Source organism: Pelophylax lessonae, assembly GCF_965119305.1.
Source record: "Pelophylax lessonae genome assembly, chromosome: 5".
NCBI classification, from domain to species: domain Eukaryota; kingdom Metazoa; phylum Chordata; class Amphibia; order Anura; family Ranidae; genus Pelophylax; species Pelophylax lessonae.
The window spans coordinates 191,509,488-191,524,685 of NC_138772.1; the positions used below are offsets into that span (position 1 = coordinate 191,509,488).

The 15,198-nt window shown below is 42.8% G+C and overlaps 1 protein-coding gene across 1 annotated transcript in view; it reads right to left on the reverse strand.

Moving 5' to 3' along the window:
- VOPP1 (VOPP1 WW domain binding protein) overlaps positions 1-3,950 on the reverse strand; it is a 173,887-nt gene extending 169,937 nt beyond the window's left edge. The window contains exon 1 of the mRNA XM_082259830.1: positions 3,419-3,950. Within this exon, the coding sequence (XP_082115956.1) occupies positions 3,419-3,469 (51 nt within the window). The 5' untranslated portion in view covers positions 3,470-3,950. The remainder of the gene's footprint in view (positions 1-3,418) is intronic.
- Between the last annotated feature and the right edge of the window lie 11,248 nt (positions 3,951-15,198).

Here is a 15,198-nt window from a genome sequence, read left to right on the forward strand (position 1 = left end):
ACATATGAGGAGGAATGAGGGACAGAGGGACTTTGTTCCAAATGAGGGAAAGTTCTACGAATCCAGGGACAGGTGGGAGCTATTATATTTGTAGCTGTTGACTTTAAAATTTTTGTTAACAGGCTGAAGCGCCTCTTTAAAAGCTTTCTATGCGTTAAGATAAAAAACCTTCTGTCCTGCATGTTTCCCCCCTCACCCCACTTATACTTATCTAAGCCCGATCCAGTGCTGTGCATGAGAGCAATGGCTCTCCCTCCTCACTGCACAGATTGATAGCAATGGTGTCAATAAAATTCAGTGACAAGGGAGCGGGGGCAGGGGCTAAGCTTCATTGTGTGTGTCAATGGGCGCAGACAATGCGGCTCGGGAGCGAGACTGCTTGAGTGCCCAAATAGGAAGCAGGTTCCTATAGGGGCACTCACCGAAGAGAATGAGCCTAGAACGCCAGCAGGGGACATGAGAAGAGGAGGAACGGGGCTGCTCTGTGCAACACTATTGCACAGAGCAGGTGAATATAATGTGTTTTTTATTTTGAAGGGGAAAAAAATAACCTTTAATGTTACTTCAAATTTATGGTCTGTGGGGAAAATTCACCTCTCACAGACAGTTAAAAAAGACGATTGGTGTCAGTGGGAACATATTTGAGAACCAGAAATTGCTCCTTGCACGAGGAACCCTGAGCAACCAAAGCTAGGGATCCATGGAACCCTGCTTGAGAAAGACTGGTCTAGAGATCTAAATAGCTTTCCTATCAGAAACACAGAGAGGTTTAACCTAGTAATGCAATATTGTACAAAAATATCACATATTAAAAAAAAAAAAAAATCAAGGGATGGGGAAATTTGCCTCTTTCTTCAGTTGAACATATTTCACAAGTCATTCCAGTATACATGCATGTTGAATATTATTAATTAAGCACTTTACTTTTGACATGTCTGAGCTACAACAGTCACTCTGGAGAGACACAAAGACTAGCACTATGCCACACCAATATATTCTGATATACTGTCTGGGAATCGCAGCTCCAATCTTATTTCCTAATACACAAACGATTACACTGGTGACATATTAGCGGTTGATTTATTAACCACTTTACCCCCCCCCCCTTCATGACCAGGCCATTTTTTGTGATACAGCACTGCATTACTTTAATTGACAATTGCGCGGTCGTGTGACGCTGTACCCAAACAAAAATGGATTTCCTTTTATTTCCCACAAATAGAGCTATTTTTCGTGGTATTTGATCACCACTAAGTTTTTTTTTTTTTTGCACTATAAACAATAAAAACGGACAATTAAAAAAAAAAAAAAAAAAAAACAATATTTTTTACTTTCTGCTTCAAAACCTATCCAATAAAATGTTTTTTTTTTTTTAAAAATCAACTTTCTTCATAAATTTAGGCCAATATGTACTCTGCTACATATTTTTATAAAACAATATTCCAATAAGCGTATATGGATTGGTTTGCGCAAAAGTTATAGCATCTACAAACTATGGGATATTTTTATTTATTTATTTTTCAGTAGTAATGGTTGCGATCAGCAACTTATAGCGGGACTGCAATATTGCAGCGGACATTCTGACACTAACTGACACTTTTTGGGGACCAGTGACACTGATCCGTGCTAAAAATAAGCGCTGTCACTGTACTAATGACAAGAAGGGGGTTAACATCAGGGGCGATCAAAGGGTTAACTGTGTGCCTAACCAGTGTTTTACTAAACTATAGGAGGTGCTTTTACTAGGGAAGAGATAGAATGGACACAAACTCCATCCCTTCCCTCCTGTCAGAATGGCAATCCGCCTTGTTTACATAGGTAGATCACCATTCTGTTTCTCTGCCTGATGATCGGCGGGTGCCGGAGGACATCGAGTCTGCGGGACCCGCCGATCGGCTCCTGCTCCCTACCCAGAAGAGTTTATAACGTATATACTGTATATGTGATCCGGCACAGAGGTGCCGCCCTGTAGCAGTAAAACTGCTATAGGGCGGACATTGAGTGGTTAAGGATGGGAGTCGTGAAAAAAAATGAAGCCCTCGCCTCCTTAATAACCAATCACCTTCATCATTTTGGTGTAAGTTTGAGCATGGTAGGTTGCTTTGGGCAACAGCATTGTGTTCCAGTTTCATTATTATACTTGTATATTATATTATATATATATTATTATATATTATCCTTTGTGTTTTTTCAATATCTGATGGGTTTAATGCCATCTATAACAAGAATATTTCGACAAGGCTTTTCATCCATTGGCTGCCCATCCCCAATTTTCATATGTATGACCCCGCCAATAATTTTTCCCATTCTACATAGAAAGGTTAGACTTTTTTTTTTGTTAATTTGCTTTCCAGCATGAGAAATCCCCAGCTGCTATGTGTTCCCTTCACTTTTTGACCTCATTAATGTCCACTACAGCATTGTATTGATTATGACGGCAACAATATTTCTAAACAGGATCGCGCTTTTCAAGGAGACAGTAAATAAGGAATCTGTGTCGCATACATTACCATCTAATGAAGGCTACAGCCTTGAAAAGTAAAGGAAGCAGCATCATTTGAATGCAATCGAGTAGTGGGGAAACCCGTCTGCTGGAAAAAATATATGACTTGAAAAGCCACAAACTGAAATCTGACACAGTCTCTGCAAGAGAACAATGGACCTCTATCCGCCTGCTATAGAGAAGCACGCATGCTGCAAATACAGTAACTAAAGGCCTATCATTTCATATTCTGTATATTCCAGCTGTGATCTACTTTCCCCATGTTTTCTGTAAACACTACAGTTCATGGAGGAGAGATCAAAGCGCTGTGTGACAGCTGTCAGAAGTACACATCAGGAAACTTCCTTTAGGTTACATCTGTCACTCAGCAACACCTTCTGTGATGAAATTATGCACTCTTCAGGATTTTTAAAAGGCTTCTTATGTCCGATTACTAAATCTGCGGAAGGCTGATCTCCTCTGCTGTAGGGATAATCACAACCACCATTTACAGTAATTCTGCTGCTTCATATTCAAGAGTTTGAGCTTCTACTGTACTAGCCTGTATGCTGATCTAAGCACACAGAGGAAGTAAAGAACATCAAAAATAGAATCAAAATACAAAGACAAGTAATAATTATATATAAAAAAAGGAATACAATGACAAGTTCACAACATCTGATCGCCTGTTTGGATCCCATCATGACACAAAGACAAGAAATTCCCCATTTATGTAATAGTGATCTGGAACACAAACAGATCACCATTTATAGAGCGGAAAATAGCATTTTCTCTAACAAAGGAAGGCAGACATATTTCTAGCAATCTACACAATAGGAAAGGAATATGACACACCAGGGAAGCCCCAACAGCTCAGAGGAGACCCTCAGAATGGTATGTGAGTGACAGCTGCTGTCACCTGGGACATCCACTTACCTCTAGCAGCAGTGACAGCAGGAAGAATCCAACACACTGCAAACTCTTCATTCTTCAGGGTGGCAAGCACTTCCCTTTAACCTTAGATCAGCCCTTCTTCATGTATCCCCAGAAGCAGCAGCTGGATCCCCCCAAAAATATCCTAAAAAAAATAGAGATCAGGGTTCCCAAGGATCACTGTTGAGTCTTGGACTTCTTCTTGTGTTCCATTTGTGAAGTCACATGCTGGGTGTCAGATAATTAGGACAATCAGTAAATCAGATCGATGCTGGGACTCCTTGGCTGTTTCTAAGCTGATCGTCAGCAGATGACAGGGCTGTGGGTGTATCAGCTCTTCCTATGTCACTGTTTAGGCAGATCATGTGCACAGGCTGACACAGGGATCAGGGAGAGAGGAGGAGGAGGAGGAGGGGGGCAAGAAAGGGACTAGCTGGAGAAGATGAAGGCAGTAACCTGTGTCCTTATAGAAATGAGATTTCAGAAATGGAAACACAGGGACTGGATGGAGGATCACAAAGTGAGGAGGGGATTATGATGAGATGGAGGAGGAGGATGATGATGGGAGTGCCAAGCCTCCTTCTCTCTTTTGTAGCAGCTAGTAAACACATCCTCCAATATACAGAGCTTTTATTTCAGCTTTACTGACAGCCATATGCTAATCATGGGGGAGAGAATTGCTGCAGAGCATTGCATTTATTTTCGTTCCCTGTTTGATCCAATAAAGGAACAAAAAAAAAATGGGGGGCTGCCATTGTTGATTTGCTTTTAGGGCTGTCATCCTGATCCTGGCTTCACTACCAGCTTAGTCACTGACCAGAAACAGGAATTCAGGACAGTTCAACTTGCAGAGCTCACTGGCTGTATGCTTGTTCATGGTCAGTTGGCAGGCAACACAAGATCAGGATAACAGCCTCAAAGCTAGCACCTTGCCACCCTTTTGAAAAGTGGTTTGCAGTGGATCTCTTTTCAGAGGACAGTTGACAGGCAGCATCGGCTGTGACATGTCATCTCCTCACTGCCTATTTTAACCCTGAAAAAGCCACACCACCGCTGGCAATTAAGTACATTAAACACAATCAAATAGTGCAGTCCTATAGAAAGTCCAAGAACAGAGTACCATAATGATTAAAAAGGACCAAATAGTGATGATGATTCCTTATGAGCAATGAAAAGATGTTCCTCAATCACCTTGGGTGACAGCTCCTACCAGCGACCGTAAAAATGGCCGCTCACCTCCAGATATTGACCCCTGAACTAACAGGATGGTCAAATTCGCTTATCCCACCGTGCTTATCCCACCACAGGGTCTGTGTAGCAAAAGGCGTCGGACTCCGGTATGAGGGATGTATCCCCAATGGTATAAAAAGATAAAACAGACAGCGGTCGCTTTTAAAAACAATGTCTTTATTGCTGATATAAGTATAAACTCTCACAAAATCTCCACTTGGTAAGGCGCCTGTTATAAACATGTAGTGTCGCTCTCGTGCGAGCCAGGATAGCAGCAGTCACGTCACAAGCAACCTCCACCTCCCGTATGTGTTACGTCCAACAGGACTTCATCAGCAGGGTCATCATCTGAAGCCTCTTGCTACACAGACCCTGGGTAGAAGATTTTTATTAAAGACTGTTAAAAACCATCTCTTGTCTTTATTTACACCACACTGCCTTTTTTAGGGTGAATGGGTAGGGGTACAATGTACCCTATACTCATTCACATGGGGGGGCTGGGATCTGCGGTCCCCCTTGGTGAAGGGGGTTTCCAGATTCTGATAAGCCCTCTGCCCGCAGACCCCCACAACCACCGCCCTGGGTAGTCGGGAAGAGGCCCTTGTCCACAGAGTTCCCCCTGCCCCAAAGCACCCACCCCTCATGTTGAGGGCGTGTGGCCTGGTATGGTCCAGGAGGAAGGGGAGGGGGTCCGCTCGCTCATCCCGCCCCCCTTTCCTGACCTGCCAGGCTGCATGCTCAGATAAGGATTTGGTATGGATTTCCGGGGGGCCCCACGCCATTTTTTTTTCTTTTTTTACTTTGGCAAGGGGTTCTCTTTCAAGATCCATACCAGACTCAAAGGGCCTGGTATAGATCTTGGGGGAGGGGGGACCCCATGCCATTTTCTTTTTTTTTAATTTTGGCGTGTTTTCCTTCAAGATACTCAGAACACAAATCTCTTCACAAGTCAGATCATCATGATCTGACTTGGATACGACTTCCATTCAAATCATTTGTCTCTCATAGGCAACCATTGATTTTGATATGGCAAAAAAAAAAAAAAAAAACATTGAGGCAGCTTTAGCAGCGTCAGACGTTGTTACAGCTGTAACCTCAGAATGCAGAACGCTCTGGCCTCGTGTACACAGCTCCTAAAAGCCTGTGTACACGAGGCCATAGAATAACATGGAAAGGTGTTTTTAGGCTGAAAAAAAAAAAAACACAGCATCTGATGCTGTTAAAAGCAGCTGTAAAATACCCTGTGTGTATGGGGAATATAAGGGATGGATGGGAGCAGGAAAACCACTCTCAACTGCCTTTTTTTACTGCCCCCCAGCTGCATGTGTGAATAAGTCTCCTTTAACATACAGATCTTTTATTTCAGCTTTACTGACTGTCCTGACAGCCATATGCTAAGCAAATATATAAAATATAAATGTATATGTAGCACTTTCCCCGTAGGGGTTGCAAATAACAGGGTTCCCCACTGCTGCTCAGCCAGGCACACAACAGCTTCAGCTTTTACACGAACACAGTGAACAGTCCTTGAGCTTTGTTTTGTGTTTTTATTGGGAGGTAATAATTTGAATGGGGAATAGAAATTATGGAATACCCAACTTGAAAGTTAAAAATCCAGGGCCAACTTCCTCCCTATTTACAACTTCAATTGTTTCTTCCCCTTTATTCTATACAGCGTCAATTGATTCCTCCTCCTTGGCATGCACAGCTATGATTAATTCCTCTTTAGTAGAGAACAGTCTCTGTTAGATCAGCAACAGCCCCTTACAGGCTAGGAACTCGGAAAGTAGCAGAATGTGTTGTGAACTGCATTCTGGAGTACTGTACATACAATTCCTCTGTAGACACTGGTTCAAGCTCTACCACTGCAGGAAATGCTAGCCCACCTGGCTACCTCTTCACCAGCCCACCTGGCTTCTTCACTTCACCAGTCTACCCAACTGACTCTCTGGAGATTTCTCAGGGCAAGGTATGGAAGGTTTAAGCACACTATCTTCCAGGGAGACCTGCTACATGTGCCAGTCTCCCCCCTTGTAGGTCCCTGCACCATTCTGTAGTACTCACACTGTCCTCCTTGCTCCTGCTGCTTCTCGAGGAAGACACTTTCCAAGCTTCTCCTGTTGTCAGGATCCTCCCAGGCCAGCACCTGAGCCCTAGCCTGACGCAGATCACCCCTCCCCCAGACTAGGGGGTCGCCTCAAGGGTGACCAACAGTCCCCTCATTACTGCATCCCTATCTTCCACCTGACTCTCCTGGCTAGCATAAGTCAATTTTATTTAAGGGCTCACTTAGTCCCCTGCCAGGCCCATCTCCTGGGGATTGACTAGGCACCCAGAATATGCAAAACAACCCTCCTAGCCTCCCTCTCCAGCTTCCAGAAAGTTCTCCAACATTCCAGAACCAGGGGGGGCACCAGAGAGATGTGTGTATGGGTCATGCTGCCCTGACCTAAAGTAAACCCATGACCCAATTAAAGACTCACAGTTTTAAGCATGAGTCAGAATATACATTTCTCTGCACTCACACTAGAAGCACGCTAGGGGGTGCTATATATATATATATATATATATATATATATAAACGTGGTGCTTACCTAACCTGACTCACAGGGTCCTGATGGTACATCTTAAGCTAGCCATACATGTATTCAATTTTGGCTGTTTGCAGCATGAACGACTATTTGTCGCTCAATAGCGACTTGTCCACTAACTAGTAGAATACAATTTTTTCCATGATCAAAAGTGATCAGTCAAGAACAATAACAACATATATAATTCCAGCTCACCTATATTCTAAGGATATGATTACGCGCAATAGAGGGCAGAGGGTTTTTCTTTATTTTGAATAGAACATACACATATAAACAATTTGGTTGAAATGGTAAAATGTTTTGGATTTGGGATCAATCAACATTAGCCGGGCCTACTGTCAAAATGGTACAAATGTCGAAGATCTTTCCAAAAACTACCAGTTGTGTACTATGCATGTGTGGCCAGCTTAACTTATAAGAGCCCACAGTGACAGGTCAGGCAGTACACAACATATTCAGAGGAATAATTATGGAAAGGTGACATGGAAAACGATTTCACATTTACAGTCAGATGCTGGCTTTCAGGCATGTCCACTTGACAGAAGCAGGCTGTTAGATTGACTTCTGTAGAATAGACTGCTGTACACATGGTCTGAAAGTTCAGCAGGAACTAGACGATATTGGCCAAATTTCAGGCCGTGATTACAAAGCATTAGGGTCTCCTTTAACATACAGATCTTTTATTTCAGCCTCACTAAATGATCTGACAGCCATTTACTAGTGATGAGTAGATAAGTGCTGCAGAACATTGCCTTTCTTTGTTTTCCCTGCTTAAAGTGATCCTAAAGTAATGAAAAATGGGGGGCTGCCATTACTGATTTGCTTTCAGCTGTGAGCTGTCATCCTGATCTTGGCTTCACTACCAAGTGAGTCACCGCTTGTCTGAAAGGATCCTTAAGTGGCCTTCATCCATGAAATGAACCCTCTGTCATCTGCTTCCTCCTTCTTATTAAATTTCCGATTTTTGTATGCTTTGAAAAGTAAACCGTTTTTTTCCCTAAAGCAGAACTAAACCCTCCTATCCTTTTCAGCCAGGGAAGCTTCCATCTTAGCTTCTGTTTGATCTGCAACTGCCATGGTGCTGCACATGTGATCAGTTATGACACCATCCATTTGATGGTTTGACAGTTTGGTTGAATATAACAATTTTTTGAGACCGGTAATTTGATAGGTTTAGTTCCGTTTTAATAGTGCCACTTTCTGATTCCTTGCCTTAAGCAGGCCATAGACAAGTCGAAAAATGAACAAAATTCTCGTTGAACGTCAAATTGTTCATTTTTCAAGATTATAAGTGTGCCAACTACGACATGCGATTTTCGTGCTGCAATTGAAATTGCCAGATCCAACATGCTGGTTTTTTTTTTTTTAGAAATTCGAAAAAGAAATGATGGCACCATCGTATGAGCTCTTTTAATTTGTCAATCGACAGAACTTTTGTTTTTCGACTCATCCATTGCCTGCTTAAGTGAGGACAACGTAGGATCGGCCACCCACTGCCTCCTTGGATATCCATGTCACACATCCAGAGAGGCAGTGTTTCACTGAGAAATGAAGTATGGTGTGAGTTCCATCCTGGCAGAGACCTGCGCCATGTCTGCATATGCACAGAATCTTGTGCATGGATAGACATGCCTCAGATGTCTGCCAGGTTCCAAATATATAATGTATATAAGGGACCTGGTAAAGACCCATGGCATGCCTATGCATGCATGAGATCCCGGACAATTATAGACATGCTTCAGGTCACTTCCAATTATATGAGACTTGACAAAGACCTGGGACCGTGTCTGCACAACGAAGGATCTCCCAAACAGGAGTATCAAGATGGTGACATGGCAAGAACTTCAGCTTTAAGGAAGTCAACACTGGACACAGTGGACTAGTATGTACTGTATGTTTTTTTTTATTATCATACAGGAACATTTGTAGGGAGCTGAAATTTAGTTTTACCTATGTATGGTGAAGTTCCTCTTTAAAAAAATTTCAATGGCAGTTCCTTGAATTAGTTCCATTGTGTATGCTGGCAAAACTCAGCATAGTCAAGGAGGATGCATAATTTAAGCGGAATATGCAGCCACACAACAGCAAAGGCTGGGGCTACATGGGTTATTTAATCTTGGAGTGTGAAGAAAATCTCCTAATGCACAAATTGCTCATTTGTGCTACTGCAGGAGATTGTTGGATGATTGTTGGGAGATTAGCCTCGTGAAATTAATCCCTTATGGAATACTTGTATGGGAACAATCTCCTGAGAACCTCATAAATGAGTATTTGTTAAGTGATTAATCTCCTAATCCCATTCAAATCTATGGAGGAAATGAGTGGAGATTAACTGCTAATAGTTTCTGCTATGAAACTGACCAGCGGCAGTGCGCTTTGATTGTAGGTCATTTGTGCAATGGTAGATCACTTGCAGCACCTCCTTAAATATGCCAAAAAAGGAGTATTCCACAACTGAAAATAACCTGTGTATCCCCAATCTTAGATTCGGTGCCTATTTATGAGATGTGGGTCAAGCAGACGCTGAAATCCCCTCCCGTAGACCTGGACATTATTCACTTTTAGGTTCTTGGTGTCTATTGGAGAACAAAAGCAAACAGGGGTAGTTTAGAAGTCATCCAGTCCATATGGACATAGGAGGCTAACAAACTATCTCCCTGTGTGAATTGAGATTTTTCAAGGGCTAGAGGGTAGTCTGTAATGATGTACAAATGCCAATTATAAAAATTATATATACTTTATTAACCACTTGCCTACAGTGCCCTTTCACCCCCTTCCTGCCCAGACCGATTTTCAGCTTTCAGCGCTCTCACGCTTTGAATGACAATTACTCAGTCATGCAACACTGTACCCATAAAAAATTTGTGTCCTTTTTTTCACACAAATAGAGCTTTCTTTTGATGGTATTTAATCACTACTGGGTTTTTTATTTTTTGTGCTATAAATAAAAAAAGACTGAAAATATTGTGAAAAAAAGCATTTTTCTTTGTTTCTGTCATAAAATTTAGCAAATTAGTAATTTTTCTTCACAAATTTTGGCCAAAATTTATACTGCTACTTATCTTTGGTAAAAATAACCCAAATAAGTGTATATTATTTGGTCTTTGTGAAAGTTATAGAGTCCACAAGTTATGGCGCTAATCATTGAAAATTGACCTTACTTGATCACACCTGATGTACTGAAGGCCTATCTCATTTCTTGAGACACTAAAAAGTCAGGAAAGTACAAATACCCCCCAAATGACCCCTTTTTGGAAAGTAGACATTCCAATGTATTTAATAAGGGGCATGGTGAGTTTTTTGAAGTTGTAATTTTTTCCCACAATTCTTTGCAAAATGAAGATTTTTTTTTTTTTTTTACAAATTGACGTATTAACAGGTTATTTCTCTCACACAGCATATATATACTTGCAACTACACCCCAAAACACATTCTACTACTCTTCCTGAGTATGGCGATACCACATGTGTGAGACTTTTTCACAGCCTGGCCACATACAGAAGCCCAACATCCAAGTAGCACCGTCCGGCATTCTAGGAGAATAAATTACACATATAATTTCCTGACAACCTATCGCACTTTTGAAGGCCCTGAAGCACCAGGACAATGGAAACCCCCATAAAATGACCCCATTTTGGAAAGCAAACACCCCAACGTATCATTTTTGAGTCTTTTGAACGTGTCATTTTTTTCCACAAGTTTTTGGAAACTGTGGAAAGAAAATGAAAATGCATTTTTTTTTTTACACAAAGTTGTCCATTTATGAAATATTTCCAACAAATAGCATGTACATAGCAAAAATTGAACGATACCACATGTGTAACACTTTTACACAGCCTAGCCACATACAGAGGCCTAACATCCAAGTAGCACTTTACACAAAGTTGTCCATTTATCCACTTTAAGGCTGGGCCTATTTTTGACACTTGGTGTTTACAAGCTAAAATCATTTTTTTTTGCTAGAAAACTACTTAGAACCCCCAAACATTATATATTTTTTTAGCAGAGACCCTAGAGAATAAAATGGAGATCATTGCAATATTTTTTATCACACCATATCTGCGCAGCAGTCTTCCAAATGCATTTTTTTTTAAAAAAAAATCACTTTTTTTAATTAAAAAATAAGAAAACAGTAAATTTAGCCCAATTTTTTACCATAATGTGAAAGATAATGTTACGTCGAGTAATTACCCAACATGTCATGCTTCAAAATTGCGCACGCTCACAGAATGGCGCCAAACATTGGTACTTAAAATTCCCCATAGGCAACATTTAAAAAATTTCTACAGGTTACCAGCTTAGAGTTACAGAGGAGGTCTAGAGCTCAAATTATTGCTCTAACGATCGCGGCGATACCTCCCATGTGTGGTTTGAACACCGTTTACATATGTGGGCGGGACTTGCGTATGCGTTCGCTGCTGCGCGCGAGCTAACGGGGACAGGGCGCTTTAATTTTTTTTTTTCCTATTTATTTTTTTTTTATTTATTTTTTTACACAGTTTAAAAAAAAAAAAAATGTTTTGATCATTTTTATTCCTATTACAAGGAATGTAAACTTCCCTTGTAATAGAAATAGGCATGACAGGTCCTCTTTATTGTGAGATCTGGGGTCAAAAAGACCTCAGACCTCACAACTACACTAAAAAAGAAAAAAAAAATTGTTTAAAAAGAAAAAAAAAAAAGCGGCCCTTTAAACCGGTTGCTAGGCAACGACTTTTGACGTAGCTCCGGTCCTCCAAGACCATAGAGTCGAGTGAGGGCCATCTTGCCCTCACTCGACTTCCTGTCTCTGAGGATCCGGGACCGGATAGTTTTCCCCGCTGCCAGCGGGTCCGGTAAGCTGGGAAAACGTCTGGGACGCGGCGGGAGGGGGGGGCACCTCTTCCCCTGCACCGTAAGGGTAATTCCGCGGCGAATGCGCCACTGGGACCACCATTATCTGAAAGCCGACCGCTCGCCGTTTAAAAAAATACTGGGGTTATGGCAGCTCTCTGCTGCCATAACCCCAGTATTTAGCTTTTAATGGCTGACGTATATAGTCGTTAGGCGGTCAGTAAGTTGTTGCATGTATATAGCAAAAATTGCACCCCAAAATACATTCTATAAAGGAAAGTGTACAGGAATAGTCCGAGTCCATCTCCGATCCGCTACTATTAGCGATTTCAAATTCCGAATCGGATTCGGGATTTGATTCGGATACTGATGAGAGCTCCCCGGTGCTCTCATCAGTCATGGAGAGGACCTGAAGGGCCTCCTCGTTGCTGTACATCCTTTTTGACGTGCTGGCTGTGATGGGCTGTGCGACGGGTGACGGTTGACTGCGGATGATCACTGATGGGTGGCAGGTGACTGATAGGTGGCAGGTGATGGTCACTGATGGGGTGACAGATGACGATGACTGATGGGTTGACAGATGACGATGAGTGGTGGGGTGACAGGTGACGATGACTGATGGGGTGACAGATGACGATGACTGATGGGGTGACAGGTGACGATGACTGATGGGGTGACAGGTGACGGTGATTGATGGGGTGACAGATTACGATCACTGATGGGGTGACAGCCAGGTGACGATGATTGATGGGGTGACAGATGATGATCACTGATGGGGTGATAAGTGACAATGATTGATGGGGTGATAAGTGACGATCACTGATGGGGTGACAAGTGACGATGATTGATTGGGTGACAGGTGACGATGACTGATGGGGTGACAGGTGACGGTGATTGATGGGGTGACAGGTGATGGGCGATGGTCACCGATGGGCGACAGGTGACGGGCGGTGGTGCACGGCGGTACTGATGGCAGTCTCTGGTGACTTTAGGCTACGTTCACATGTGGGCGTAGCGGATCAGGGCAGAATCACTGTGATTCGGCCTGCATTCCGGAAATCATTGCAAATCGCGGGGCGCCTGTGCGTTGCCCGTGATTTGCAATAGCACCCCAAACGCTGTTCGATGTTGCCGCGATTTCCGCCTGCCCAATCGCAGTAACATCGCGCAAACAACGCATGACGCCCCAAAGAGCTCTTGTACCTTTTTTGGGCGGCATGCGTTGTTTGCGCGATGTTACTGCGATTCGGCAGGCGGAAATCGCGGCAACATCGCACAGCGTTTGGGGTGCTATTGCAAATCACGGGCAACGTACAGGCGTCCCGTAATTTGCAATGATTTCCGGATCGCGGGCAGAATTGCAGTGATTCTGCACGCGATCGCTACGCTCACATGTGAATGTTATGGGTGTCAATTTCTGGGCACTGATGAGGTGACTGTTGGGTGACAGGTGCAATTGGGGGGGGGCTGAGGACTGTGTGGGGACCTTTATTTTTGTGCTTTTACATTGTGACAGGTACACAGAGCAGTAACTCACTGTTTCTAGCCCTGCTCTCCTCACACTGGAAACTGTGTGAGGGGAGAAGAGCTAGTAACAGTGAGTTACTGCTCTGTGTTTACATTTTGTGATCGGCTGTGAATGGATTCACAGCCAATCACATAGTAAACAGTCACTGACAGTGACTGTTCACTACTGCCGGTGACTAGCTGTGTTCCTAGGGAACACAGAGCCACCGACATGACCGAGCTGCGCGCTCCCGATCGCGCATGCGCGGTCTTCTTCCGGGCTTTGCTATTGTGATCGGCTGTGTCATTGGAACACAGCCGATCACGTAGGAAACAGCCACGCCCATCGGCTGTTTCCCCCCCTGCCAGTGACGGGCTGTGTCCCGGGGACACGCCGACACCGGCAGGGCTGCGCGCACACGATCACGCGCCTGCCTTGCTTGAATGGGCCGACGTCATATGACGTCCGCCAGAACAATGTCATTTGATGGTGGGCGGGCGGCAAGTGGTTAAAGTGCATTGACAATACATATTAAAAACATGATTGACCAAACATACATGTACAGTGCTACAAAGAAATATAGCATGAAACATATTAGTAGAGAACAGTGTGACTTAATGAGTCCAAACTCATTAGGTCACACTGTTCTCTACTTATATGTTCCATGCTATATATCTTTGTAGCACTGTGCATGTATGTTTGGTTGATCATGTTTTTAATATGTATTGTCAAAGTATATATAATTTCTGCTGTAAATGTACCTCATCCATATATTCTATACCGTATATGAAAAAACCAGAAAAATTGTGATTGGACTTTACTGGTACAAATGGGATGCACAAGCCAACAGATAACAACATTTACAAAGAATTCTATTTTAGTTAAAATCACATTCAAAAAACAAATCTCCAAAATGGTTTACTTAGGGTCCTAGAGACAAAAGACCCACACAAAGTAATTTATACTGCTCAATTAATGTATCAGCCACGGTGGGGATGGTGTGTTCAGGGGGATGCGCAGTGTTAGTTTCCCACCACACATAGCGTTTTGCTTTTAGGCCAAAAAGTTTAATTTTGGCCTTATCTGACCAGAACACCTTCTTCCACATGTTTGCTGTGTCCCCCACATGGCTTCTCGCAAAATGCAAACAGGACTTTTTATGGCTTTCAATCAACAATTTTTTCTTGCCACTCTTCCATAAAGGGCAGATTTGTGGAGTGCACGACTAATAATTGTCCTGTAGACAGATTAGCCCACATGAGCTGTGGATCTCTGCAGCTCCTCCAGAGTTACCATGGACCTCTTGGCTGCTTCTCTGAATAATGCTCTCCTTAATTCCCACCTGTCAGTGTAGGTGGACAGCTATGTCTTGGTAGGTTTGCAATTGCGCCATAAAATAACCAAAAGGAAGAAAACAGCACTGTCCGGATATTGGTATTGTGAAAATGCTGATAAACAAGCCGATAGATATGAAAAACTATTTATTGAAAATGTCAAAGTTAAAATGCAATAAGAGACATTAAGCCAATGAAACTATTGCTGTACCAGGCATTCCGATGATGATCGGTATTGACTACTGGGTCCACTGTGTGAACTGTAGCCGAACCTCTGTAGATGGAATG